The sequence below is a fragment of the Notolabrus celidotus genome, chromosome 8 (assembly GCF_009762535.1).
Source record: "Notolabrus celidotus isolate fNotCel1 chromosome 8, fNotCel1.pri, whole genome shotgun sequence".
Classification (NCBI taxonomy): domain Eukaryota; kingdom Metazoa; phylum Chordata; class Actinopteri; order Labriformes; family Labridae; genus Notolabrus; species Notolabrus celidotus.
In genome coordinates this window covers 13,635,273-13,661,397 of record NC_048279.1, presented here as the reverse complement: position 1 = coordinate 13,661,397, position 26,125 = coordinate 13,635,273, and the positions used below count along the sequence as shown (strand labels likewise).

General features: G+C 39.9%; 2 protein-coding genes across 3 annotated transcripts in view; one reads left to right on the top strand and one right to left on the bottom strand.

Moving 5' to 3' along the window:
* ctnna1 (catenin (cadherin-associated protein), alpha 1) overlaps positions 1–26,125 on the top strand; it is an 82,392-nt gene that overhangs the window by 27,907 nt on the left and 28,360 nt on the right. For both annotated transcript variants that reach the window (XM_034690956.1, XM_034690957.1), the window contains exons 8-12: positions 16,984–17,064; positions 17,351–17,503; positions 23,231–23,323; positions 24,760–24,916; positions 25,626–25,826. In XM_034690956.1, coding sequence (XP_034546847.1) covers positions 16,984–17,064; positions 17,351–17,503; positions 23,231–23,323; positions 24,760–24,916; positions 25,626–25,826 — 685 coding nt within the window. The remainder of the gene's footprint in view (positions 1–16,983; positions 17,065–17,350; positions 17,504–23,230; positions 23,324–24,759; positions 24,917–25,625; positions 25,827–26,125) is intronic.
* On the bottom strand, positions 9,238–11,569 carry lrrtm2 (leucine rich repeat transmembrane neuronal 2). The gene is made up of 2 exons (XM_034689544.1): positions 11,566–11,569; positions 9,238–10,880 (listed from the first exon to the last, which is right to left on the bottom strand). Exons 1-2 carry the CDS (start codon positions 11,567–11,569, stop codon positions 9,238–9,240), a joined length of 1,647 nt encoding a protein of 548 aa, XP_034545435.1.

Here is a 26,125-nt window from a genome sequence, read left to right as displayed (position 1 = left end):
ATAGTGCGACCTCAATTATTCCACATTGTCATGACAGTTTGACATGGAATGTGTTGAGTATAACTGGTTCTGCCATTTTTTATTAATAATGCATCTCTAGTTCCCAGCATCTGTCAGGGTTTTGTTTCATATTAGAGAGTGATGCTAGGTGGCTTTGACATATTAAGCTACTGACATTTAAATTCCTTCAACTTGAGGTGCTACGTTATCCTTCAGACCCTCATGAAAAGGACATTCCTGGACTCTGCTGTGGGACCCTTATGTCTCCCTTCACTAGCTGTGGGTCTTAACATAGTCTTCCCACTCTGTGCTCTTAAACATTTCCCTCACAGTTTGCTTTGTGAAACCTATTTTCTGTTTTCTCAGTGTACGAAGTCATTCTCTTCCCACTTCTGTCCCTTTCCCTCTCGACAGCTCACTCTTTACCGACTCTCTGTCTTTTTGCCTGAGGCATCTACAATGAGTGGCAGAATTTTGCTTTATCCCTATTCCTCTGTGCATGCACAGTTGCCTCATATTTTAAACACATTTAAGTTTGATAGGATCTTGGACCCACTCTGCTTATTTCAGTCTATTGTACGCTACGTGCAAGCTTATAGAGATAATTATAGTTAAAATCATCTGAACACTAAGTTCTCTGTAATAGGGACACCAGTGGGTGGTTTATACGGCCTATTCATTCTGAGGAAAGTTCATGAAGTAACAGCCACTACATTGTAGAAAAACTGTAGTGAAATGATGCAAAGTACTTTCTTTAACCCATTCTTTAGAAAATGTTCTAAAAACAGAACCACTTATCCAAGATCATTGTGGAAGCAGTTTAATTTATCAGGTTGTAATCTCATCTAAATGCATAATTAAAACAAATTACGCTCCATACAATGTACAGGAAAAAGATTTAGTGTCCCTAAGGCTTTTCGTGTATTTACAGCCTCTATAAAACACTAGTCTGTCAGTAACAGCGCGTCAAGGCAACATTTCTCAGACCTGGCCCTTGATCTCTTGCTGCTGGGTTCTCTGCTTTTTGATTGGACCTGCTGGCAGGTAGATGAGATGCACCCTTTTCGCCCACAACAGTTTAACCGGATAACAAGGGCCATGGCCTCTCAAATGGACATTTTGGAATGGTACTACTGAAGTCTAGCTTTATCTCTTTACACAGTTGTATGGGTGAATACACTCAGCCCAGGGGAAACATCCCTGCAGGTTTTTTAAAAGCTTGTCTGTGGCTTTTAGTCCTGAATGGTTTCATTGGAATATATGGCGAGCTGTGCCTCCACAGGTTTATACATGCGTATCTCCCAAGATGAATATTTAATTGTTTGCCTGTCTGATCTTTTCTTCTTCTGTGGTACAGTCTGAGGAACAGTGTGTTGTCAGTATGTAGAGCTGCAGCACTGATTTTAGTATGCAACTCGCCTCCCATCCTGAAAAGCTCTCTCTCTGCTTTAGCCCGTGGGATTACTTAATGCCTCCAAATATCTCTTTTGTGCACAAACAGCAGATGTGATGTCGTAAAACCATCTCATTTATCCCACATCGTTGTTTAGAGTTCGAAATTATTCAGTTGTAATTTAATTGTAATTTAGAGATGATATAAGGAGGTGGTACATACTCACCGGGAAAAAACAAAACACACTGGCAGATTATCAGATAAGACGGAACAGGAGCTCATGGAGTCCCTTTAAAAATCTGTAACTTTTACCATCCATCACAGCAGGTTATGACATGTGTGGTTCACGTGTGAAGTACTTTTTAGGTATAAAAATGTTGATATTTTCCTCACCTGAAGTAGGATTTCTTATCTTTTGCTAAGACAAGTCAAAAGGTTTATCAATCAAAGGTAAGTTGTTCTTAGCACTTCTTTCAGCTGGATGGATTATCACTGTAATGTGATGTAAGTGTTCTTTATTGTCACATAAAAAAGACTCAGGCAATTTTTTTTTGTAGGAGTTGGGCAGCAGAAACAAGCTATTACACACCTGACACTTTAAACACCATAAACTTAAAACAGTGGATTTAACCTCTGTTCACATCGCAGAGCAGAGTTTGGATGCTGATGAAAGAAGGTTAATGTAAACCTGAACATGGAGCCTGTTGATTCTAAGCTCTGAGCTGAGAGGAACCACAGATTAACATATTAACTCTCTGCAGATACCTTTCCTTTTAGTAGCTAGATTTTTTATGTAAAAATGTGTCATTGTCCCATTTTGACAAATAATAAATAGATTAAATGTTCTCTTTCTTGCCTCTCTGAGCATTGATTTTTCATTTGTTAGACTTGCACAAACCAAATGAAGTCAACAATAGCATTTCTACTCTGAATCCAGAAACACCTCTCGAGTCTGTTTCTTTGTCAGATAAGTTATATAAGTAATTGTCCTCCATCGAGCTGCACAAACATTGTTAAAAATGACAAAAAAGAACAGAATTGGAATCCACTGTGTGCAGGTGTGTTTAGCCAGAAAATAACATTGGCTTGAAGGCGAGGTAGACTGAATTGACGTGAATTGAGCTGTGATAAATGTGTCTCTCAATTGGAGGCAACATGTGCACACACATTGGCACAGACACTCAGCTGTAGCAGGTCCCTTTGTTTTCATCAGAGATGCTGCTGACCTTGGCAACGGGAAATTACTGTTCACAACTGCGATATTAAATCACAAAGTAAAATGGGATAATCTTTCCGTTATATTACATTTTTCATTCCTTTAAAAATTATGCCCATTCCTTCCCTGGCCTTCTAACACTGCATTTAACACATACTGAAGAAGTTTAACATCGATTTGTTATCGCATTTAAAACTACGCAAACACGCTTTAAACAACATGTAGTGCAAACCAGGGAGAGGTCACCACTCTATCACAGAGCTCCCATAAACACAGAAACTAAGACAAACACTTTGCACTCAGGTTCACAGTGGGTGTTTGTAGTTCACCTGTCAGGCATGTTGTTAAACTATGGTAGAACTGCAGCACTTTAAGAGTCAACACTGGAAAAAGTCCCAGCCTGGCTTCCATCAAGGACCTCCTACCTGTCAGGAGGAAGGATAAGCTCCTGTGTTTGTAGTCTGGCAGTTCAGGGAGATTTGTAGGAAGTGTTTCTATTTTTTCCTCATTCATTTATTATGTACAGGAAAACAAGGTTTGTCTACACTTCAGGTGGAGCTGTCAGAGCTGTCGTTAAAGGCGAATGCTTTCAGTAATATATTTCATTTAATGATGTGTCACATTTTAAAGCATTTGCTTATAACTTTAAAACATTGCTTTCTGGTTTGGACGGGCTCGCCATCTTAAGTTATGTATTGTCCTTAATAGGATGCTGTAGAACTGCGCCAATGCATCAAAAAGAGGGAAGCCAAACTGAAATGAATCTAAATAACTTTGGCCTGAGCAAGTGAGCCAATGGCCAAAGCCACAAGTCATTGAGGTAATCAGTCTGGATGTGGTCTTTATGGAAAACAGTCGTGCATTTCTGAATTATGCTTACATTAGATGAAGATAAGTTTGTCAGTGTTCGGATATGTAGTGATGTAATGTCTGCTCCTTTGCAATCTGCAGCATTCTTGACAGTTGCACTGGAATGCTGTTGCTTGACAGACTGCATCACATAACACTGTATCACCTCTGTTTGCAGCACTCGTAATGGTTATCACTTTGTAATTTTTCGTTACTTATCTTCTAATTCCTTTAAAATCTCCTTTGTTTCTTAACCCTCTGTGGAGCAGTGTTGAAGAATGTATTGTGTCTCTATGTTGCTGACATCCATCTAGCCTGACTTTGATACAGGGGAAGGAGATGGTAAAGAACATAACAAAGATGTAGATATCTAAAATTCTTTTTTTTTGTGAAACAATATTCATACTGTCAGCAAAGTGACACTTGAAAGGTCCTGCTGGTTGCTCGTCTCCCCGCTGTTTGCACTGGAATTCCAGAAATGAGATTTTTGAGGAATGGCTTTAAGAGTTAATCATCAGATATACTTAGGAGGTATTTGCTAATGAGCACAGATCAAAATGTCCTACTTAGTAAGCATATTCTAGATTTATTAAAGGCTTCATAATGAATACATGGAGCATGCATGGACAGAGTCCTTGAACCCTGCAAAACACTGAGGCCATGCAGTCAGACTCATCACTTCAGTACATCCCCCACCTAGCTGCACTCTGCAGGTGACTTACTGAAGCTTGCTTTCTGTCGGACTCATCAAAAGAGCCGGCAGAATTGAAGTGTTTCTTACAGTTTGATACTCCTCACAACGTGTGCATCCTTTAAAACCTCTTCTCTGTGAAATACAGACGGATGACTTCAGATAGAGTATACATCTCTCTAAACTGGGACACAAACCTCAGAGCTGTTTTCGTCCCTCTTAAAGCACATTAGATGTTTTTTTGTGTAGAGTTCCTACCAAAAAGGAAAAGCTTGGATAAGATTGCCTGATAAGATCCACCACCAACAGAAGGGATGAGCTCAGTGATGCAGCATCCCCCTCACTACCTAAAACCACATTCCTCTATTTTTTTTGTCCCAGTTTCTACATGCCGTACTTTTAACTGCACAGAGCTTTCTTAATGTGAAAAGAGAGCATGACAGGCTCTTTCTCTCGTTTTTATTCAAAACAGGTAAAAAAAAAAGAAATAGGTTTACTTTGATGTGCAGTGAAAGCAGATTTTAATGTGTTACAAGCTCTCAGTTCCTCCCATTGTTTTAGTTCAGTAACACATAAAGATTACCTACTGGGCAAGTGAACAAGCCAATTCTTCTTCTTCATTGAATGTTACGTCTATACTTAGATGAAAGAATGTCAGAAAATATCTCCATCTGGAAGTATCTAAATATCTTACCAGATAACATGGAATTATAACCAAATCTCCATCACTGGCCTTTGAACTGATTGTGGTGGTCCTTTCTTTGTAACAAACAATTTGCCCACTGTGGTGGTACTATAAATTCAGGCCTCTGTAAGGGAGGTGTACACACATAAAAACACAAATACTGAACACTCATCTAGTGGACCATGTACCATTAAAGTCGACTCCTGAACTAATTCTGACCCTGGACCATAACTTGAATGAAATGCCATTTCTCCCCTGCCTTTTGAATCAGATGAAAGCAACCTCAGTTTTAACCTCATCTTTATTAAGTTGCGTGCAAACTACTGAGTTGGAAAACCCCAAATCCGTGTGTGAAGTTTCTGCCATGTCCACTCTGCAAATCCCCTGAGTCTAGTGCCAGCTTTTAAAAATCCTGTTATTCCTCTGTGTTGTGAGAACCAGAGAGCAATAAATGTGTTAACGGTTGTCCATATAATTCTAACTCTTATAAACATAACAGCAATAACCACTACCGTCAATGCACAAACACAATGAATCAAGTATTTTAAAAAACAGTATGTTAAGATTGTAGTTGCTTAGTTAGATTCCAAATTGAGCAGTACCGGTCTCACACGGTAGATTTCCCATGGATGCAGCATTTGTTATTATTCTTCACTGCTAGTTCATCCAAGATCATTAAAAAAACAAAACAAGAACAATGAAGGATTCTGTGTTAGGGTTTCTTTTCTTGATGTCCCCTTATAACTATATAAAAAAAGGCCTGCCACATTTTAACAAACTAGAAAAAATAAGCACAGCCTAAAATGACAACATCTAAAGCCTCTTAATGACTAGTGTGCAATGATTTAATCCCCTTTTCTCTTAAAATCTTGTTAAAAACACAATACATTTAAGACACAGACTTTTGTTTGGACAAAACGAACATTTAGAAGAACTGCCTCATGTTTTTGGAACTCGTGATGACTTTGTAATTGATTTATACTAAAAACTAAAAGACCGACCAATTAATTAAAAAAACAAAAAACGAGTGGAAAATGAAATTGAAAAAACAGTTGCAGCCCTCTATTGAAGCCTAAAGACCACTTTCTGCAAAATGCACTGCAATACATGATCAACAGTAAATGATCAAGTAAATACCCACACTTTGAACTCAAACACTCATCAGCACTCTGTCTCAAAGCAAGGCTTTTCAAGTTATCTCCCACTGTGGACTCTACAAAGACATCTTCCCTGTAGGCGTGGAGATTGGAGTTGACTTGAAAACTAGATCATCTATTTAGTGTTGTCATGGGTTTATTTAAGGCAATAGGACTAAAATGAATCCCTTCTTCTGAAAAAGCTTTAAGCAGAAGATTTGATTAGACGACTGAAAAGAGTTGTCTTGCCACTGACACAGATTATAGAATTTTTCAGTTTTACTCGTATATCATGTTCACCAAAGATTTGTGTTGCTCAAAGATAATTTTTAATGCTTAAACAATATGTGATAAAAGACCAAACCATCCATGTTGAGCATCCATCAGTTAGCAAACACTCTGTAAATTATAACCATTTTATTTAAAAAATATATGTTTTGAGGGGAAAATGTTTTTTTTTTCTTCAGATTGGCACATCTTATCCACTATACAGATATGAAATTGTACATATTACAATACAAAAGGAAAATGGGAAGAGAAAAGCATTCATTTGCACAAAGAGGTTGGGTAAGAGAGAGGGGAGTGGATCACTTGTTTTTTCCTTTTTTTTATTTTTTGGCAGGGTTGGGACCAGGGCTAGAGGATGACAAGAGGAAACAAAAACAGTTTACAAAGAGCCAGAGTGCAAAGGGATGCATATTTCTACAAATTTTGTGGATTTTCAGTCACTTAGTACAACCGTAGTCTTAAACAGTGAAATGTCAAATGATCGACAGAACTTCATAGGATTTCCACATACATCCCCATTCTTGGTGTAACCAAAAATGAGATCTCTCCATAATGTTTGCTGAATGACATTAAGAAGTATTCAACTCAATTTTGACTTTTGAACATGCAAGACAGATTTGAAGGGCAATAGTAAAAGCAGTGCGAAGCTGGAAGTAAACAAAATTGGATACATCGTGGAATTGGCTTTGGAAAATCATTATGATGGGTGTGAGCAATGTTTTTCATTGAATTCAAATGTTAAGTGTAAGAATTTTTGGTTCACACAAACACTTTCTTAAACACTGTTGTTGTAGGCATCATATGAGCATGTGCAGAGACATTGACACTAGCATTCATGTTGAAAATTGGAGTCAATCTTGGCAGGCTCAATTTAGTGACAGTCTAAAATGGTACCTTCCAGCTACCTCTAGAGGGCACCAGCCAGCGAACTGCATCCTAATTGCTCAAAACCAGATTTCTCGCTTCAAGGCGCAGTGTTCACAGATGCATTTTTCCGTCTTAATCGCTCACTTCATTGAACATTGCCAAAAGCTGAACTGTGGAGAAAATTCCACAGTTGGATTTTCATAGTTAACAATTTAGAATATTACACTTGAGAGTGTCAAGAAATTAATTTTAGTTTGACTTTGTATGTGATTTAACATTGGGTAGCTCTTGTGTGGTCAATGTGCATTTCAAGCCCAAGGAGTTGTCAGAACTTATTATTCAATCCTCCCTTTACCTTCAGAAAGAGATTTGATTTTTAATACAGATATTACCCCATAGTTGCCCCTCTCCATCGTCCCATCAATTCCTCTCAATCCCTCTCTCTTGCACCCTGCCCCCACCACCAAACTGAACACAAAGAAGTGCGGAGCTGCGGCAGCAGCTTTAGTCTGATGCTAATGCACATCCTCTCCCTGCTGCATACAAATTTGTCCTGACCCAGGCTGGCTGTTTGCTTATCACTGGATCTCCATTTGCTTTCAGGCTATTGACCGCGGTTTAACTTGACACTTGTGACTGCTACCAAGGAACTGTTGTGATATTTACTTTTTTACCATACTCCTATTTTAAAGACTTTTCATGACAAGTCTGTATCCCTGACAATAGCAGTGTATTAAAGTAAAGGGCTATGTGATGTTTTTTTGTGGTTTGGAGGATGATTCTGCCAGAAACATTTTTGAGTGGCTGAACAAGCTAAATGTTGCTGGATCACTGGTGTGGGTGACAGAATATTAGATTCTTTTTGCCTTGCCTTAATTGGTTCAATCTTGAGCCTGTCAGTCCTGATTAGTGTGTAAGCAGTAAAGAGCCCGGGCTACTAGGGGGAAAGATTTTATTCTCAGAATGAAATGTTCTCCTGTCTGGCATTTGCACTGTTCATTTCGCTTTCTCTTGCTACCCTCTCACCTCTCTCTCTGTCTCAGTATATTGATCCTGGTATACGATAGCAAATCAACAAACTGTACTTACTAGGATAAGCTGCTGGAAATATAATGGTCACAGTGTGTATGGCATTTGGGAGCTAGAAAATTCATGGTCAAATCATTGTACATTTAAAGGCCTAATCATTTTGTTCTCGATTTCTAAGGTGAAGAAGACATCTATGTTGGCTAAGCAGTGTAGTATATTGGAGATTAACCACAGATAAACAATGCTTAGTGTCTCTCAGAATTTATTTGTGGCAGTTGGCCCTTGTGAGCAGGAAGAAATCCAAATTACTGAACACAAAAACTAATCTGTTGGCTCATGGAAGGCTGTTTTGGGGTTAGCCACCCACCAAAATCCTGTAAACAGAAAACACTCAGAGATTTTGATCTGATTGAAGATTATAGACTCACCTAATAAACTAATTTCTAATTTGTGAAGAAATAGAATTTCATTTTTTTCAGGATTTGTGTTCATTTCTGGATAACCAAAGTTATAATTCAGTGCTAGATTTAGCTGCGAGTGGCCTCAAATGTATCGTAAATCTCCCAAACAATAAATTCTACAACAAAACCATCCTGACAATTTATCAAATTTGTTCCCCCAGTGACTGAGTGATTGGCTTACACTGCCTGTGGTGCAGTTAAAAACACATTTTCAAATATTTACTCTTAAAAAGAAATAAGACATAAATCACATTTCTCCACTTAATGTATGTCGTTAGCAGAGGGCCATTTGGCTAAGTGTTTTGTCTGTGCTGCAGAATATAGAGACAATGTGGAGACAAATCTCACAGTTTACAATTTTCTTGTTTAAAATGATTGCCCCTGCCTGATATTAACAACTTTGCATTCATAGAAAAATAAATTTGTGACTATCTCTACATCATCCCTTAACTGTCATGTCCAACCTCTGTCATTGTGGCATTCAACATTACTCGCATTTTCTCAGATCTCACTTGTAGAAATTATGCTTTTTACATAAACTGGAAAAAAATCAAAAAAGCAAACCCTGTATCATCTGAAATGGTCGAATGGCAAACCATATGCTCTAGGAATAAATAAGAGTTCATACTTCACACTCTTTGTAAGGCAGTTGCTGACACTTGCACTGCCCATAGCCATTGATAATCACAAGTGCCCCTTCTTCGTGGCTGGGCTCATACTCATTATAGGGTACCTGTGTAGCTAGATCTGCCATAGGCTGCCTCTGCTGGGTCCTCATCTGTCTGCGGTTCTGAATAGCCGAACAGTGGCGTATCCGGCGCAGGGTGGGAGGGCAGCACTTCCGTGAGATATACACAACGAAAATGATGAAAAAGAATGAAAATAGGAGGGCCATAGTTCCAATGATAACCCTATGAGTCATAACAGTGTTGTCCATTGCCGAGAAGTCATCCGTTACAGCTGCCTCTTCCCATGTAGCAGTAGTTGCTTGAGCAGTGCGTGGTGCTTGTGTTGTGGTTGTTGTCGTAGTGACTGTGGTAAAGCTCCCAAAATCCTCTGCATAGTCCTGCGTAGGGGTTGGCTGCATAATTCCAAACAAGGAGCTTGTGATCTCTGCAGCCATAGTAGCGTCTGTGGTTGTACTAATGGTCTGTACAACTGGCGCTGAAAAATTCTGGCAAAGCTGGAATCCATAAACGGCATCGAGTATCTCCTCACCTTGGGCGTATTCAGGACTGTGGCAGAGAATGGAATGTTCCCACCTTCCCTTAAAGGTGCTTAGCCACGTGGCCAGAGAGCAAATCCTTTTGGTACATTCCCAAAGGTTGCTAGACAGCCCAATGGTACCCAGAGACTGCCACATATCCATGACTTGGGGATCCAGACTGCTAAGTTTGTTGTTATCCAGCAGCAAAGTCTTTAAATTTGGCAGCGTTTGAAACACATCAGGTGTCAGGACACGAATTTCATTTCCTGTTAGGTCCAGCTTTTCTAAAGTAGACCAGGTCCACTCCATGCCACACGTTAGGTTGCTGATCTTATTCCATTGCAGATAAAGAAACTGGAGGGCAACAAGTCGAGGGAAATGGGCCAAGTTGATCTTGGTCAGCTGATTGTGTTCCAAGTGGAGCTCTTTAAGCTTAATGAGCCCAGCAAATCCATTTCGGGCCAGACTCCGTAGACGGTTACTGCTTAGGCCAAGGTATTCCAGGCTGCGGCAGTCCCAGAAAGCGCGAACAGGTGTGGTACGAAGTAAATTGGAGCGGAGATGGAGTATCTGGAGCTTCCTCAGTCCATGAAACAGCTCTGGTTCCAGTGCTGTCATCTGATTGAAGGATAGGTCCAGTATTTGGAGATTGATGAGGTGGATGAAGGTTGTGTTGGGCAACTTGGTGATACGATTGGAGCTTAAATTCAGGTCTTTCAACTTGTAGAGTCCTTGAAAGGCATCCTCTTGTACTGTGGTAATCTGGTTATGGTCTAGATGTAGCCAAGTGAGCTGGCTGAAGCCATAGAATTGATCAGGGCTGAGCTCAGTGATGCTATTGTGGCGTAGTGACAACCCCAGGGCCCCCTTGTCCACACCATCTGGGGGTGCCTGAAGCCCCTGGGTGTCGCAGTAGAACTGCAGATCCTCACAGCGGCATTTTTGAGGGCAGGTTGTGCACGATGCAGGAGGCAGCAGGCACACTAGGAGCATGCTGATCACACACAGACACAGAGCCGCTGGTGCAGGTCCCACCAATGGCCACCTTGAATGGAAACCTGGGTGGGTTCAAAGATAAGAAAATGAACTGTGGGGCGGGAAAGCTTATCTCTGCATAGCACTTATTACTAATTCATAGTGACGATTGTGCTTTTTCTGAGTGCTCTCATTTCCCCCATGCAGGCACTTGTTAAAATATTTTTCATTGAAAACTTTCAACACGTATGCAAACACGATCTCATTTCGTTTATAGATGAGATCAATAAATCTATCGCAGATTTATTTTTTCTCAAGGCATAATGATACATGACATTCATTAGCAGCACTTTGTCCCCAATCTTTTTCTATCTATATGGAGCCTCTCTTCTTCTTCTTCTCATAATTTTTTTGCTCTGTGATTTGGCTTGAATTTAAATTTCCTCTGATTACTGTCAGTAATCGAAAAAACATGCTATAGTGTTATTTATGTTTTTGATTGAAACATATCGTCATCCTTTTGAATGCTTTATTCTTTTAACTGAATAAGTTTTTTTTAAGTCTTCATCAGTAAAGAGGTCTGCCATGCAAAACAAATGGTATTTAAAGGTGTAAATATTCACAAGTGGTGTGTCGTTGAGAAAGGAAAAATGAAGGACAATTGCGGTAAATAGACTCGGCTGAAGAGATTTTAGTCCTTAGCCTCCCTTGCTCTGACTTGTATTCCCTATTCATGTCCAGATCTGCCGTATAAAGGGACTAACTTACCCATTCTTTTGTGCACATCGGAGGCTGCATTCAACTGTCCTTTTCCGCAGACTCTTGGAGCAACCAGATGGAAGAAAAATCCAAAGGGAAAAAACCCTTTTGAGTGAGCACAAAAGGAATCAGCCTCTTTGGAAATAAAGCAATTCTGAGCCCACCCAAATGAAACAAAATATGAAATTCCATGTTTAGAGATGATGCTTGTTCCTGTTGGTTTTTCTTAAGAGTCCCTTAAAATCCAAGCTCAGAGAAAAGGTTGAATCTTTTCCTTCATCCCACGAATCCTTGAAATAAATATTTATATATTTTTCAAGTTGATCAGTTGCATCCAGAGCGACTCCGGTGAACAGATCCCCCCTCCTCTCCTTTTTTTCTTTTTTCTTTTTTTGCCCTTTTGTTTCCCTTCCACCGCAATGATGTCAGCTCAGACGGTTAATTGAAGATCAAGCATCCCCTTTTCATGGTTGTGGTCGTCCAACCCTAACTTGTTGATGGCAGCCAGAGATCCTGCTTCCGACGCCGGCTCAGCCTCAGCATAGCCTCTGCAGAGCTGCGAGCGGAGCCCCTCGTCTGCTAGCTGAGACGCAGGGAGAGAGAAAAAAGCAGAGCAGGGAGTCAGGGATGTTATTCTGTGCTTTTTGTTGCAGCCACTCACTGCTACAGAGTGGTGGCAGCCTGGCGTCGATCATCACTACTGTTTCTCTCTCTCTTTTTCTCTCCCACACTCGCAAACACCCTCTCACTCTCTCTCGCTCAGTCACTTGCTCTCTGCCTCATACACACTGCTTGTGCACCTCAGTCTTCCTCCACCTCCCTCTTGCAACCCCCCCTTTCCCTCCCACTGGCTCGTCACCATCAGAATATTGATATCTTGAACGTGTTGCGGCAGCTTGCTGTTGAAATTAACCACAGCTGTAAATCTCAGCCTCGCCTTGCTGTTGTTCTGCATGCCCCATGTATGAATGTATACGCACAGGCGTTCAGAAAGCAACACAACAAAGCTTGATATAGTTAGAAACATGTGGCTCTGAGCAATGTGAGCAAAGGATAGGCAAAGGTATGCTGCAGTGCCATATCCCTATGTTAGCATCGCTAACATAGGTCATCTGTCTTATATTCATAATTCACATATCCTGAGTGCAGTGCTTTAATTTTTGAACATTGGCATGTGATGTATGGCCAGCTGCTTGGAGCTAAATTAAGCCAGCTTTTTAAATGTAATTGACGAGGCTGGATACTTGCTTTATAATGTGGACCACAAGTGGATATCAAAGAACCTCAAATGTTAACATGATTTAGTTGTTTGACATCAGGAAAACGGATTTGATTAATGGTTTTGATAAAAGAAGGCTCTTTTTCGGCACCATTTAGAATACAGAACAGAATGTAATATTCATAGTTCAGAGCATGAAAGTGCAGACTTTTCTCAATTATTTAATGTGGGCAGAGATGAGTGTAAGGCTAGTTGTGCTGAACTAGATTTGAATCAGCCAAATACAAGATACAAGAGAAAGTATAAAGGGCAGATGCTGATATCTTTCACTTCACCATGTCAACTTAAGTTTTACCAATGTGCCTTTAATTTAAACTTGACCTCTGTTTGCTACAGCCCTTAAAACTCTTCCCTGCTTGTGCTCTTGTTTTACTTTACTGAGATGGCATGGAATGAAAGTGTTTCTGCCCTTACTAGTCACAATTAGGGGTAATAAAACGTAAAGAAAGAAGCAGGTGCTTTGGCCCTGGGCAAATAGTGAAAGAGTAACTCAAAAAGTTTCATTTCATCTTTGAATTATGTATAACTTGCATACTAATATGACGAAGAGTACGCTCCCTGATAATGTCTTGTCGATCATTCTTAGGTTTAGATACCAAACATGCACTCAGCTGTGACTTTCTAGGTCACTTGACCAGGATGCTGTCATTCTCCACATTTTTTGTGCTAGACTACTCTCCCGCTGGGACTCTACTGAAGTATGAAAGAGTGGAAATCCTCTCGAGGCATGATTGGTATTGTTTTTTTTCCAGGTGTGCACGCTTCCTTTTTTAAAAGAAAATCTGTTGTTTTAAAAAGCATTTTAAAGAAAATGTGAATTATGTCAGATGTCCTAAAGAATGAACTTCCTTCGATATGAAGAACCATCTATCTGAGTACTCTGGGATCGGTGGACTCTTGGAGCATACTTTTCCTCTCATTGAATTTTTCCATAATTCCAGCAGACTGGTGGTTTTGTCGAAACGGGATGTTCCTAAATCTGTCCTAAAGGAGATGGATAGAGTCTCACTTGAGTATAATAAAAGATGCCGCAGAGAAACTGCCTCCATAATAAGCACCTGAAGAAGTGCTTTAGAAGCCTCTGGTGTGGAAATGAAATATAGGCTAGGCATGAATGAAATAGGATTGAGAGAGTAGGGGCAGTGCAGACTGAAGCCCTACCACAGCACTGCATCCAACCGGCACAAAATCACAGGGGATTAGTGCCGTTGAAGCTCCCGGGCCCCCAACTATGTACACAACCCCCCATTGGGCAAAGGGCAGTGGGGGAAGGTGCAGGTCAATGCCACCACCAACTATGGTGTTATGTCGCAGTTGATTTAAGCACTATAAGGGGGATGAACAGCCCAGAGTCCAACGGGTCCTTTGCCTTTCCTCTTTTGCCCTTTCCTGCTCATCTAATTTAGCTCTAATTTTATTAATCTCTAGTATCTGTCTATCTTTGTGGCTGTCCTCTCTCTCCTTTCCATCCCTCCATCCTAACTGGTACTTTCACATGCTGACTAGATGAGTGCGCAGAGAAATGTTACCCAACATTTCTCTGCGCTTTGTGGTGACTAGTAGTTAAGGCTTTAACTACTGTGGTGCACTAAGCTGTGATTACTGTCATGAGTGTTGCATCACAGTTAGAGAGGTTGTAAATGAAATAAAAATTGCGAGTCAACAGTAAACTTTTATTTAATGCAGATTTCTCATTTGGCACAAGAAGAAAAAATATATGAGGATGAGAATAAGCTCTATTTTTAAGCTTTCAATGCTTAGTGTTAGGAAGGCAATAAATGGAGCTTTGTGAAAATAATTGTCTTGCTTCAAATGAAGCCCATAAAGACTTAATATGTGATATTGATCCATACAATAAAATAAATTACGGCTAACATTATACATACATTAATACATACACAGTTATTTATTTATTTTTCCACTGCAGTCCTGGTTTTTAAATATTTAAAATTTGACAGTATTTCCCCACCTTTTTAATTTCTGGATGTTTGACAACTGTAAGATCTACATCAGGAGACCAACACCTGCATCACAGGTTGACTTTATTGCTTTACCGCAGTATATTTCATATTTGTCCCGTACAACATCCATGAAGAGAGCTGTGCTGGCAGACATGCTCAAATAGGATTTGGATCTCTCTTGATCCCTGCATGAATAAAATTTCAGATTTAAATCTTCCAGCAGTTTGCCACAGCAGCACTCAGAGGGTGTGGTGTGACATGAATTATGGCACTGTTGTGGATGCAAATCAGCTGTTTTTAACCAAAGGCAGCTGTCTCTTTTTCTGCCGCATGCTTTCAGCGCTTTTGTTTTATTAATTGAAACTGTTTGCTATTATTTGTTTGTTTGCTCCATGATTCACCGCTCGCAATATTAAGAGTTGGGAAATAATTCCAGTGTTTTAACGGAGGGCAGTGGGGTGCGTTTGACAGCTGGTCTACCCAGAGCACATTGGTTTACAATAAATAAAAGGATCAGAAATGGATCAGGCTGGGTATCTGCAGAACACCAGCTGTACTAATAACACTATTAGTGACTGGTTCTTACATACAAATGGATGGATGAATGACTGTATTTATTTTGTGTCTTGCCATTAACGTGACTCATCTCTCATGAGGGTATCGGACACATTCATAACCAACAAACAAATCGCTCTGTATACCAGCCAACATGATGCATTGACCCCATGCAGAGATGAAAGCAGTGGCTTCTGTCAAAATCTCTCCATGTAGATGTGATATCTCAGGAGTGCCTGGAGGGGAGATGCTTAAATTTGGTACACATATCCGAATATTAGACTCAAGAAAAAAATAAGATGTCTGTGATCAAAAGCCACTGTGACATCAAGTCCACCTCTTTATCTATTTTTTGTAAACATGTTTTATTGATTTTCACATTTTGCTGGGTATTCACAGAATGTATCAAAACATACAGAAAGCACCCCCCCCCCCCCCCCCCCCCAAAAAAAAATATTGCCAGAATATTACACACATGAAACACATACAGAAAACTTAAAAAAAATAAAGAGAATAGGAGTAACGCTTAGATTGTCAGAGTAAATTTTCAGAAAATTCTACACAAAACCTTACAGTACATAAAATGACATTTAAAAATAAAAATAATAATAATACATGAATAACTAACCACCTCTTTTTTTTAATGAGAGTTATATCTCAGTAGTTTTTTCTTTTTCTTCACTGATCTGTTTATTGACATTTTGTTAAATGTGAACAACACAAAACCAGGACAGTGCCCAGATAGTGATACACAACAGCAACAACAACAACATCAAAAATAATAATAATAGTACAGATTATATGAAGATTTAAATTATATTGAGAAGTGTATACAAATTAGTATATGTATAAATACATAGCAAAATAAAGTAGTAAATAAATAAGTAAATAAATACAAAAATACCAACAAAAATATATACATATAGTTGTGCTCATAAGTTTAAATACCCTGGCAGAATTTGTGATTTTTTTTGGCAATCTTTTAGAGAATATGAATGATAAGAGTTTAACTTTTTTTTACTCATGGTTAGTGGATTGGTGAAGCCATTTTTTGTCAAACTGTGTTTACTCTTTTTATATCATAATGACCACAGAAACTACTCAATAAATAGTATATTCTGCCAGTGTATGTAAACTTATGAGTACAATTGTATATATTGGTCTGTCTGCCACCCTAAACATCACTTTAAAAATTGCCAAAATAGGTAATCACCTAATCAGGGATCTCAGAGAAGTCCAGCTCCTGTAGATACCTAAAGAACAGGTCCCACTAGTTTGTACTTATTTGAGTTACTCCTTGCTGTAGCCCGTGCACACTGGAATCAGATTTCCAGTCACACACTTTGATGAGATATCAAGACGCATTCTCTCGTATTATGTCCCTCTTATCCATAATGTGATGAAATCTCTCCTAATAATGGACCCACTTAAGCTGTTGTTTTGTTGATAAGGTCAATTACTCTTTCAAATATTTTGACTACACAAATCTGCATCCCTCGCACCTCGTCATACCACTTACACTGTCATACTTCTGAAAACAAAACAATTGAACTCAGTGAAAAGATGCTGGAAACAGTTGTCACTTTACACACTTCCTTACTCTTTTTTTCCTTTTCCATGTTTGTGTTTCAGGCTGGAAGAAAGGACAGGAGTGATGCTCTCAACACAGCCATCGACAGGATGACAAAGAAGACCAGAGACCTTCGCAGACAGGTTTGTTTTTCTTTCCGCTCTGTATTTATCTTTCACATCCTTTCAGCTTGTGTACTGTGAGATTTAAATGTGAAATATGTTTTACTTTCAACCAAAATATCTCATATGCAGTTGATTGGGTTGACAGGCTATATCTTAGGAGGCTGGTGTCTGTCTTGAACATGAGGGGAAGGAGTACTTTGTAGTCAGGTCAACAAGCTGTTCTGAATGTGTCAGAGCATATGCACAGAGCAATGTGTTATTTTAACTGAGCCTTTTTCTTCATTTGAAATATCTTCCTTCACAGCTGCGTAAAGCCGTAATGGACCATGTCTCTGACTCCTTCCTGGAGACCAATGTTCCCCTCCTGGTCCTCATTGAAGCTGCCAAGAATGGCAATGAGAAAGAAGTCAAGGAATATGCCCAGGTGTTCCGTGAACACGCCAACAAGCTGATCGAGGTAATGCAGAATTTTGAATTCTCTCACAGCCAAAACGTGCCATGACCCAAATACAAAACATTTAGATTTGTTCTGTTCTGGACATTTTAGCTTGGCTCATAGCAGTCGTCAGGCTTCATCCAGCTTTGTTCTCTCACTGTGGCTCTGCTCTCAGATATTCCCTCGTGATAAAAGTTTAGGATTACAGTGCCTCAGAAAACAGCAATCTGGGATCTTTTGTCCCCGATGAAAACAAAGCAGTAAACATTGAAATTATTTTCTGTGATTTCTACCACTTTCTATCCACTCTGTGTTTGTGTACGCCTGCCGCTCACTCACACACAGAGACACACACACTTGGTAACAGCGTGTTTTCAATTGAAGGCAATGCTGATTCTAATCTGAAGCTGTAATGCTGTAGAGAGCAGACAAACAGAACACTGCTTTATGTGGTTATAGCAACAGATCAAAATTTTAAGCAGAACTGAAGGAGTGAAACAACCGCATCTCGGGATAAGTGCTAGCTCTAGGAAGATGATGTCCTTACCGCAATAGATTGATGTACCACTTCTAGTTGACCAACAACAGAAGCTCACAAAGATAAATATCTGAAAGGAGTCTTTTTTTTTGCATCCTGCTTGAGATTGTGTGTCTACACTGTTGTATACTTAGCAACAAGAACACAGATGCAAGGGGTCAATGTAAAGTGACAGACTTGGCAACAAGAATGAAACATCAGCTGTCCTCATTAGGAGACTTTCCTTCAGTTTCTTGAATGCCTCCATCAGAGCATCATATGCTGACATTTGAAAGTGACTTCTCCCCATGGGCAGATGACCGTGAATGAGGCCTGATTGGTTTGCCCAGTGAAAGCAGGCCAGCACAAGCTTTCACCAGGGAAACCGCTGAAGCGTCAGAGGGAAAAGGGGACTACACTTGGGAGTAGACCCTTAAGTAGCTCTTAAGGCTTCAGTGTCAGAAGTGACGTTAGCACATGACCTTTGGACTTCCCTAACGCTTGGATACTGCATCAGCTCATAGCACTTTGATGGAAAACACAAAGAGGCACAGGTCTGGCAGAAAAAAATCCGTGGGCGAATCAGACAAAGAATGATTTTAGTCGTGAAATGTAGCTGGATGCAGCGGACATCCTTTCACAATGAACTTCATGATGACACATTGAAATGAATAGTGCTCTGTGTTGTTAGTCTTAGATTAACTGACTGAAGTTTTGTGCACCAAGGTAAACAAAACTGAACAAACTTCATAATGAACTTTCAAAAAATTCAACAAAAAAACACCCAAAAACTAACGCACACATTTACTTGTAGTGATTAAATTCAGCGTTGTCTCTTCCTGACAAAATATTTTACCTGCCCAGTCTCCATGTCTGTAAAGGGAAACTTCACTGCAGGCGTATTCAAATGGTTCTTCAAATATTCATCAGCTAAAGGAAGTTTTGTCACATAAATAAGGAATGACAGTTACATATCCGAGCTGCCTCACTGAATAGTGTGTAAGAGCTTTGCTGTGTCAATAGAGTCGGCCAAACTTAAGTTATGATTTGTCTAAATGTGATTCATTAAAACTACAGGTTCAGTGAAATTGTAAGTGAAACTAGTAAAGAAGGAATAATTTAAGCTTCAAAAAGAAAAGTAGCAGTTTTTTAGAAGTATGTGGCATAAAAATGAATTGGTTAAATCAAATCAAGATGACACACATAGATGACGCAAAAAGCTTATGGATGATCACGATGAGTTTAATAAGGTCTAAATGTTTCTGCTCAATCAGAAAGACTTACAAACTACATCTAGACCATTTGAATAAGAAGGGGCTCAGTCGCATTTCTGCATTGCATTATCAAAGCAGGACTGCAGTAGGGGGGGGGATATGGGCTGGCAAGCGCAATTAAAACAATAAAACAATTAAAATCAGTAAAACAAACAAAACAATGAGTGAATAAAAGAAAACCATGAATAAAAGTGAATTAAAAATAAATGTACCATCATGGATAAAACAATATCACAGGAAGGACTTTTGATATAAATGTTTTCAGCTGTGATTTAAAAGAAGACAGGATAAGACTCAGTCTTATCTCATCTTAATCCACCATGAGTATTGCACCTTGCAGTATTTAGATAGTTACAGTGGCAAGGAAAACCGCCTTTTAACAGGCAGAATTCTCAGGCAGAACCTGACTCATGTTAGACAGCCATCTGGAAAGAGGGATACAGGAGATTAAGAGAGAGAGAGAGAGAGAGAGAGAGAGAGATGATAGTTGATTTATGGTTTCAGTATTATTGTCTAAACTTGCCACCAGTGTCTGATACATGGGTATTAATGACTTTGAAATAAGTTCTATTGTTTGTCAGGACAGTTTTGTTTTTCCATCATTTCTTCATTTTGGATAAACATTGTAACAAGGAGACAAGGAGCAAACAGTGTTGTGTTTTGATTATCAGAACAAACTTTTGTCAAAACTAACACTATAATTGGCAAAAGAACACAGTCAAAACTTTTCTATTCGTTTTCATGAAAAAAAAATCCCTCTCCTGTTGTGTAAGCCAACATAAACGCAACTGAGCAAAAGGTGAGTCACAGTCAGACTCCAGGCTTTCAACCTCTGACTGAAAACGCTTGACATTTCCCTGCAAATGCATCATGCGAAGTGAATATTGAATGATGCTGTAAGTAACTCTGGACGAGGACCTCTGTCAAAAACTATGGGCAGAGATAGATACTGTTTACATGTCCACAGGAGAAAATGTTCTGTGCCTCATCACACAGGGGAAAGATATGTTTCGTTTAATGCAATATGTCCCTTTTTGAGGTAAGGACAGCAAAATGTCAGAAATCTCTGACTCTGTTAGGATGACATCATGAGCAGTGCAATTGTAGGCTGCCTCAAGGCAAATGGTGCATTAGTTCACACACGTTTGTTTGAAAGCAACATTATGACTGACCCACATTTGGGCCCTTCAAGCAGCTGGTCTATTCTCTGATGTTTGTCAAAGTATCATTATTTCAAAGCTAACTATATGAAGCAAAATTTGAGGTTTTATACTTTTATGAACTTACATTTCATTCCATCTCTATAGACGTATTCCATGCTGTCACACAGTCTAATATATGATGATAAAATGCCCTTATCTTTGAATAGGATTAATACGTTTTTGACCTGACATCAGGAATGACTTACCTTTTATCAGGTTTTCAACCTTTTTAAACCGTTTTACAGAAAAAAGGGCACACAACAGACTTAAACCTCTGAGTTTAATACAATCATGACATTGAAAATCAGCTTTCAAGATGCATTCTCCTCTTCTCCCCCTCCTCCACTCTTGTCCTTTTCTCTGGCAGCTAAAGGGAAATGTATATGATATGGTGTCTTCACCTGCTCTGCTCTTCCTCCTCAAGCTTCCCGTCTGCATTTCCTCTGTTTGACATGAAGCCCCACGAAGGCGGGAACGTTGACTTATCAGATTTCACTTGGTGCAGAAATTCTGAGACAAAACAAGAGACCATTGGTTATCTCTGATCACCACAAGCCCTCTTAGTCACGTCATATATCTAACTCTACACAGTGTCCATCACATTAATCTCAGACTCTCACACAGCATCTCAGTTAGTTAAAGAGATGGTGTGATAAAAACGGCACGCTGTGATAAAGCCATGAGGATAAAGTTTATTGGATTGCCCCTCATATGCTTCGGCAGCATTATTGTATCACAGGTCCTCACACATTTCATGTGATTGGACATGGCTGTTGTCATTGAATGAAATGTTTATTATTAGAAGGGGGTGGGGGGTAGGAATGCGGAACTTGGCAGCCTGATGAACCTGTTAGTGTATTTATATGGAAAGACAGATGCATTTTTGAATATGTTTGCACAGACTCCGTACACTCTGACTCCCCTGACACTTACAGAGTGTAGTACAGCATGGCAAGCAGAGCGCTGTTAGTTGACTTCAGGTTAGAAATTCCTTCTTTGGCTTCCCTCGCAGTCCCTTTATGCTGAGAAGGCTGTTTCCCTCGAGGTATCACGGTGCGAGCAAGAGAACGCTTATGTGAAAGATCATGAAAGTAAAAACACTGGTCTAAAGTGCTGTTTTTTCTCTTTGCACCCGCTCCCTCACCCTTCCTCCCAGGATACTGAATGTTCTCCCTATGGTCCCTGCATGTGTTTGCATAGTGATGCAGAATGTGTTTATATCAATGTTTCAGTGCCTCACCAGCGCTGTGGAATAAGTGCTTCTCATCAGCAAAATTGCTCAGGAATTTCGAGGTGGGGGTGGGTCGCTTCTTGTAGAATTGACTGAAGAGGAGAGGATGTTTCACACTCTGTGATTCATTCCACCACCACCAAGGCTTCAATGGAAAATTATTTCTGAAAGATTTTCCCCACATTTCAATGCTTTTGTAATAGCACTGGATCTACCAGCTTAAATATTCAACTCCCAAAACCCAGCACAGTTCATTAAGGCGAACATGAACAATCAGATGGTAGAGGGTGAAACTTAACCTTTTCTTTCCTGCTATACTCCAGAGAGGAGAGAAACCAAAGAAACCAAAACAATTGCTAATATTCAAGCCTTCCATTCTAAACACTTATTTGCTTTTCCAACTCCCTCAATAACTCTCTGTTTGTGCTTTTTGCTGTCTTATTTTTATAGCTGTAAAAGCACTCCTGTGTGTGTATTATCATAATAAGCCATTCAGTCAGCTGCACCACATTTTAGATATTAGGGTAAAACTGGGTTTTGTGAACAGCATATGTGATAGTTGTACTGCTCATGTTGCTGCATGACCCAAATCTTAGCAATTAAATCAGTGAGTAGAATATATATATCAGATTGATTTGCTGCAAAAATAAGACACAGGTTCCCTGTCAGTGTTGTCACTGCTATAGTGCATTCAATAGCATGTTTCTGCCTTTGTAACTGATTATGCTTTAGCACATTTTCTGTCGATTGGATAATCCCACTTTGGCACAGTTCCTCACATCCAAGGCATTCTGTTTCAGCATTGTTGCCAGTACATCCCTACCAACAAATGGGAATCTTCACAGTCTCTGACCTAATTTTTTTTTTTAATTTGAGGAGATGCAGAATGCTACTCTATAAGATGCATGAGTATTTAGAAATAATCATGCCAGGGATGATTTGTTGGTCAATACAAGAAAATATACTCACAAACCATAAATGTTGGCAGCCTGGAGCAGGACCTGCTGAGCTCAGCACTCTGGTTCTCACTCGTTTTTGAAAGTGTCAGGAATATTTTGCCTCTCTGAATCCAGGAGCGTAATGGCAATCTGGCAGCCTCGTGATTCGTTCACTGAGAGCCACCACGTCTATGAGTCACCCGTTACAACTTCTAACATTTGTAGAAATGTGACTTATTTTTTATGGAAACAAATGCAAAACTTTTATTTTATCTATTCAATCAGCAGCTCATCTTTCGTTTCCTCTCCCACTTGTCCTTTTTTCCCCTCTGTGCCATTGCATTGTATCATTTTAACAGCTTTATAAATTAATCCTCAGCTGTGGGTTTGTATTCCACTGCGATTGCTTGTATTTCAGCATTGTTCCATTTCTGATAGGGAAGAATCCCAACCCAGGCTGCCATAATGAACTTATCTAGATTAATTATATATTTATGTGTTGCTCTTTCTGTGTTTCCCTGAAGATAAGACTGTTTCAGAGTCCCTGTCTGTGGCTAAAAACTAGATGTGTGTGTTTTCTTTTTAGGTGGCCAATCTGGCATGCTCCATCTCCAACAATGAAGAGGGAGTGAAGCTGGTCCGCATGGCAGCATCTCAACTGGAAAGTCTATGCCCCCAGGTACGAGGCTGTTTTGCCCCTTCTTCTATCTAGCTCACTGATAATGCTTTTTGAGAGGCTGCCATTTTGCCTTTTTATACAAGCACTAGGAGTTGCCAGTCTTTTTTCCTAATCATGATTTGATATTAAGAATGTGCAGACCAGCTCATATGCAGTCAAGTGCTTTAGAAGCAGATTAGAACAAAATTCAATTTTTGCAGTTGAAATGAACTGGCGTTTATTGGATTATCAAATTAATGTCAAAGTCAGAGTCAGCCTAATGCAAATAAGAGACCTAGCTTACATGTCAATCATACTAGAATAAGGGTGGTATGGATGTACCATAGTGAGTTTTTTCAATCCTTTTTGGCAGAATGATAGTTTAATGCACACAACCCTGCATGGATGTTACCCTTCATACAGCCTGTTAATTGTAACAATAGGGAAATTAAAAGACTGGGGAAAAGGTTGTAAGTATGCAACACAGAAAGCACTGTACTGTGTACAAACAAACAGCACATAAAACGGGTAGTATGACTTGCCAGTGCAGTCTAGAGGAAGTGGTACCCCCATGGTTTTCCACCTGCAAACATAGTATTCTGTTGTTTGTTGGAGAACAAAACCATGCCAAAGGTAATTCAACCTGGAGTTGCAATCCCGGGCTCTGTGTTGGCAAGGAATACATTTGCTCCTGTTCAACTCAGGCACATCCATCATCTGATATCAGTCAGTTTGGTGCAACATATAAGAAACTATGTCTCTATAGCAGTTTAGATTCATATTGATGGGAACAAATGCAGCAGCCGTGCATGACACAGGTGAAAGTGCGCTTGGTTTATTTTGTAACGAGTACATGAGATTTAAAAAGAACATAGAAACAGGCAATCACACCTTCAAGAAGAAGACCGCATTTTGCCTCAGATATCATTTGCAGCCACAGAGTTTTATGTCCCTATGAGCAAATTGATTCTCTCACTTTCTGTGCCCCCACACCCCTCTCAACTTTAACAAAACTCCCTGAACACATTCGGGTTTGTAATTCCCCAGCCCCATTTACGAAACATCCCATCATCCATTAGGATCCAGCATTTTCTTTATACCAATATCCTTACAATGTTTGCCACGACTCCCTCATCTGTACCTCCGAGCTCTGCCAGTTTTCTTTACTATGCTGCCACTGCTCCTTTTAATCTCATCTAATGACTCGTATTCACCCTGTGCCTTGATATTCACAGATGTTTCTTCTCCAAAAGCAAGCAGCTGTTAGTTTTACTTCATTCAGTCCTTCAAAACATTTTGTGTCTATAGTCACTCCCAGCGATGAATTGGTTTCATGCTGCAGTCCCAACATCGGGGGTGGCAGAGTGGGGGGGCTTTATGTAATCATCCTATGCTAATGTTGTGGCTGAGGGCTATGCTGTAATGGAGCTTTAATGGTTGTAATTGGGTGATTACAGGTGATTAATGCAGCGTTAGCCCTTGCTGCCAAACCCAACAGTAAGGTGGCCCAGGACAATATGGATTTGTTCAAGGAGCAGTGGGAGAAGCAGGTCCGTGTCCTCACTGATGCTGTTGATGACATAACATCCATTGACGACTTCCTTTGTGTGTCCGGTGAGTGGTGCTCATTTACATCTTATGAAAAGAGATGTGTTGTTCTGTTGGATGATAATTAATGATTTGTGTTTTTAAATGTGAAAATAGAATTTGAGACCATTGTTAGGAGGAGGTGAAATAGCTCTAAAGATTCAGAGGTACTTGTCTTTTCTGATGAGCGCCATACATATCAAGGCTGATTGGACTCTACAGAGTAAAGTACTGAAGCATCAGCAGCACTAAGTCTGAAATTGACATCCTGTCACGTGTGTTAAACCGCACAAATGGTTTGTCAGGCATACCCTTTAAGAGTTCTCGTTAAGCATTAAGCCGAGTGACTTCTCTCACCTCCAGCCAAGGACAGGCTGTAATTTACACAGTGGACATTTGCATTAAACAGGCCCCCCATTAATGAGCAGTCTGAGAATTTGTCTTCAGTCCTCTCTTTCTTAAGAGAGCATCCCAGTGGCCCTTTTAATTTCAGGACTATTCAACTAGGTGTGGGAATTTCCTGTCAAGAGGTGTTCTGCCATTATAGTGCATAAGAACAATTTCAACCTTATATTAAAGCATGTCTTGGAAATGGAAAAAAGCAATATTCTGTCTTAAGTGAAAATTCAACACTAAAGTCTTCCCCTCCAGAGAGCTTGGTAGCATGTTTTGAGACGTAGTGTTTAGGTGGTATAATGTATACACGGCTAACTGCATCATTGTTTTTCATCCCCAGAGAACCACATCCTGGAGGACGTGAATAAGTGTGTCATCGCTCTGCAGGAGAAGGACGTTGACGGTTTGGATCGCACTGCGGGAGCAATTCGAGGACGTGCTGCCAGAGTGGTCCATGTCGTAACGTGTGAAATGGACAATTATGAACCTGGAGTCTACACAGAGAAGGTCCTGGAGGCCACCAAGCTCCTCACTGACCAAGGTACTGAAAAAACAGAACAATATAAAAACACCAAGATTACTCAATTAACTACATTGACCTTCACTCAAATACATTATTATTATTTTTTTCAAGTTGTGTTTTTCGGCATTTTTGCGTTTAATTATAGGACAGCTGAAGAGAGACAGGATATGTGGGGAGTAGAGAGCGGGGGAGGACATGCGGTAAATGGGCGACCGGCCGGGAGTCGAGCCGGCGACCTCTGCGACGAGGACTGTGGCCTCTATACGTGGGGTGCCTAGACCAAATAATTTTAGCAAATTTAGGACTACAACTTAAAA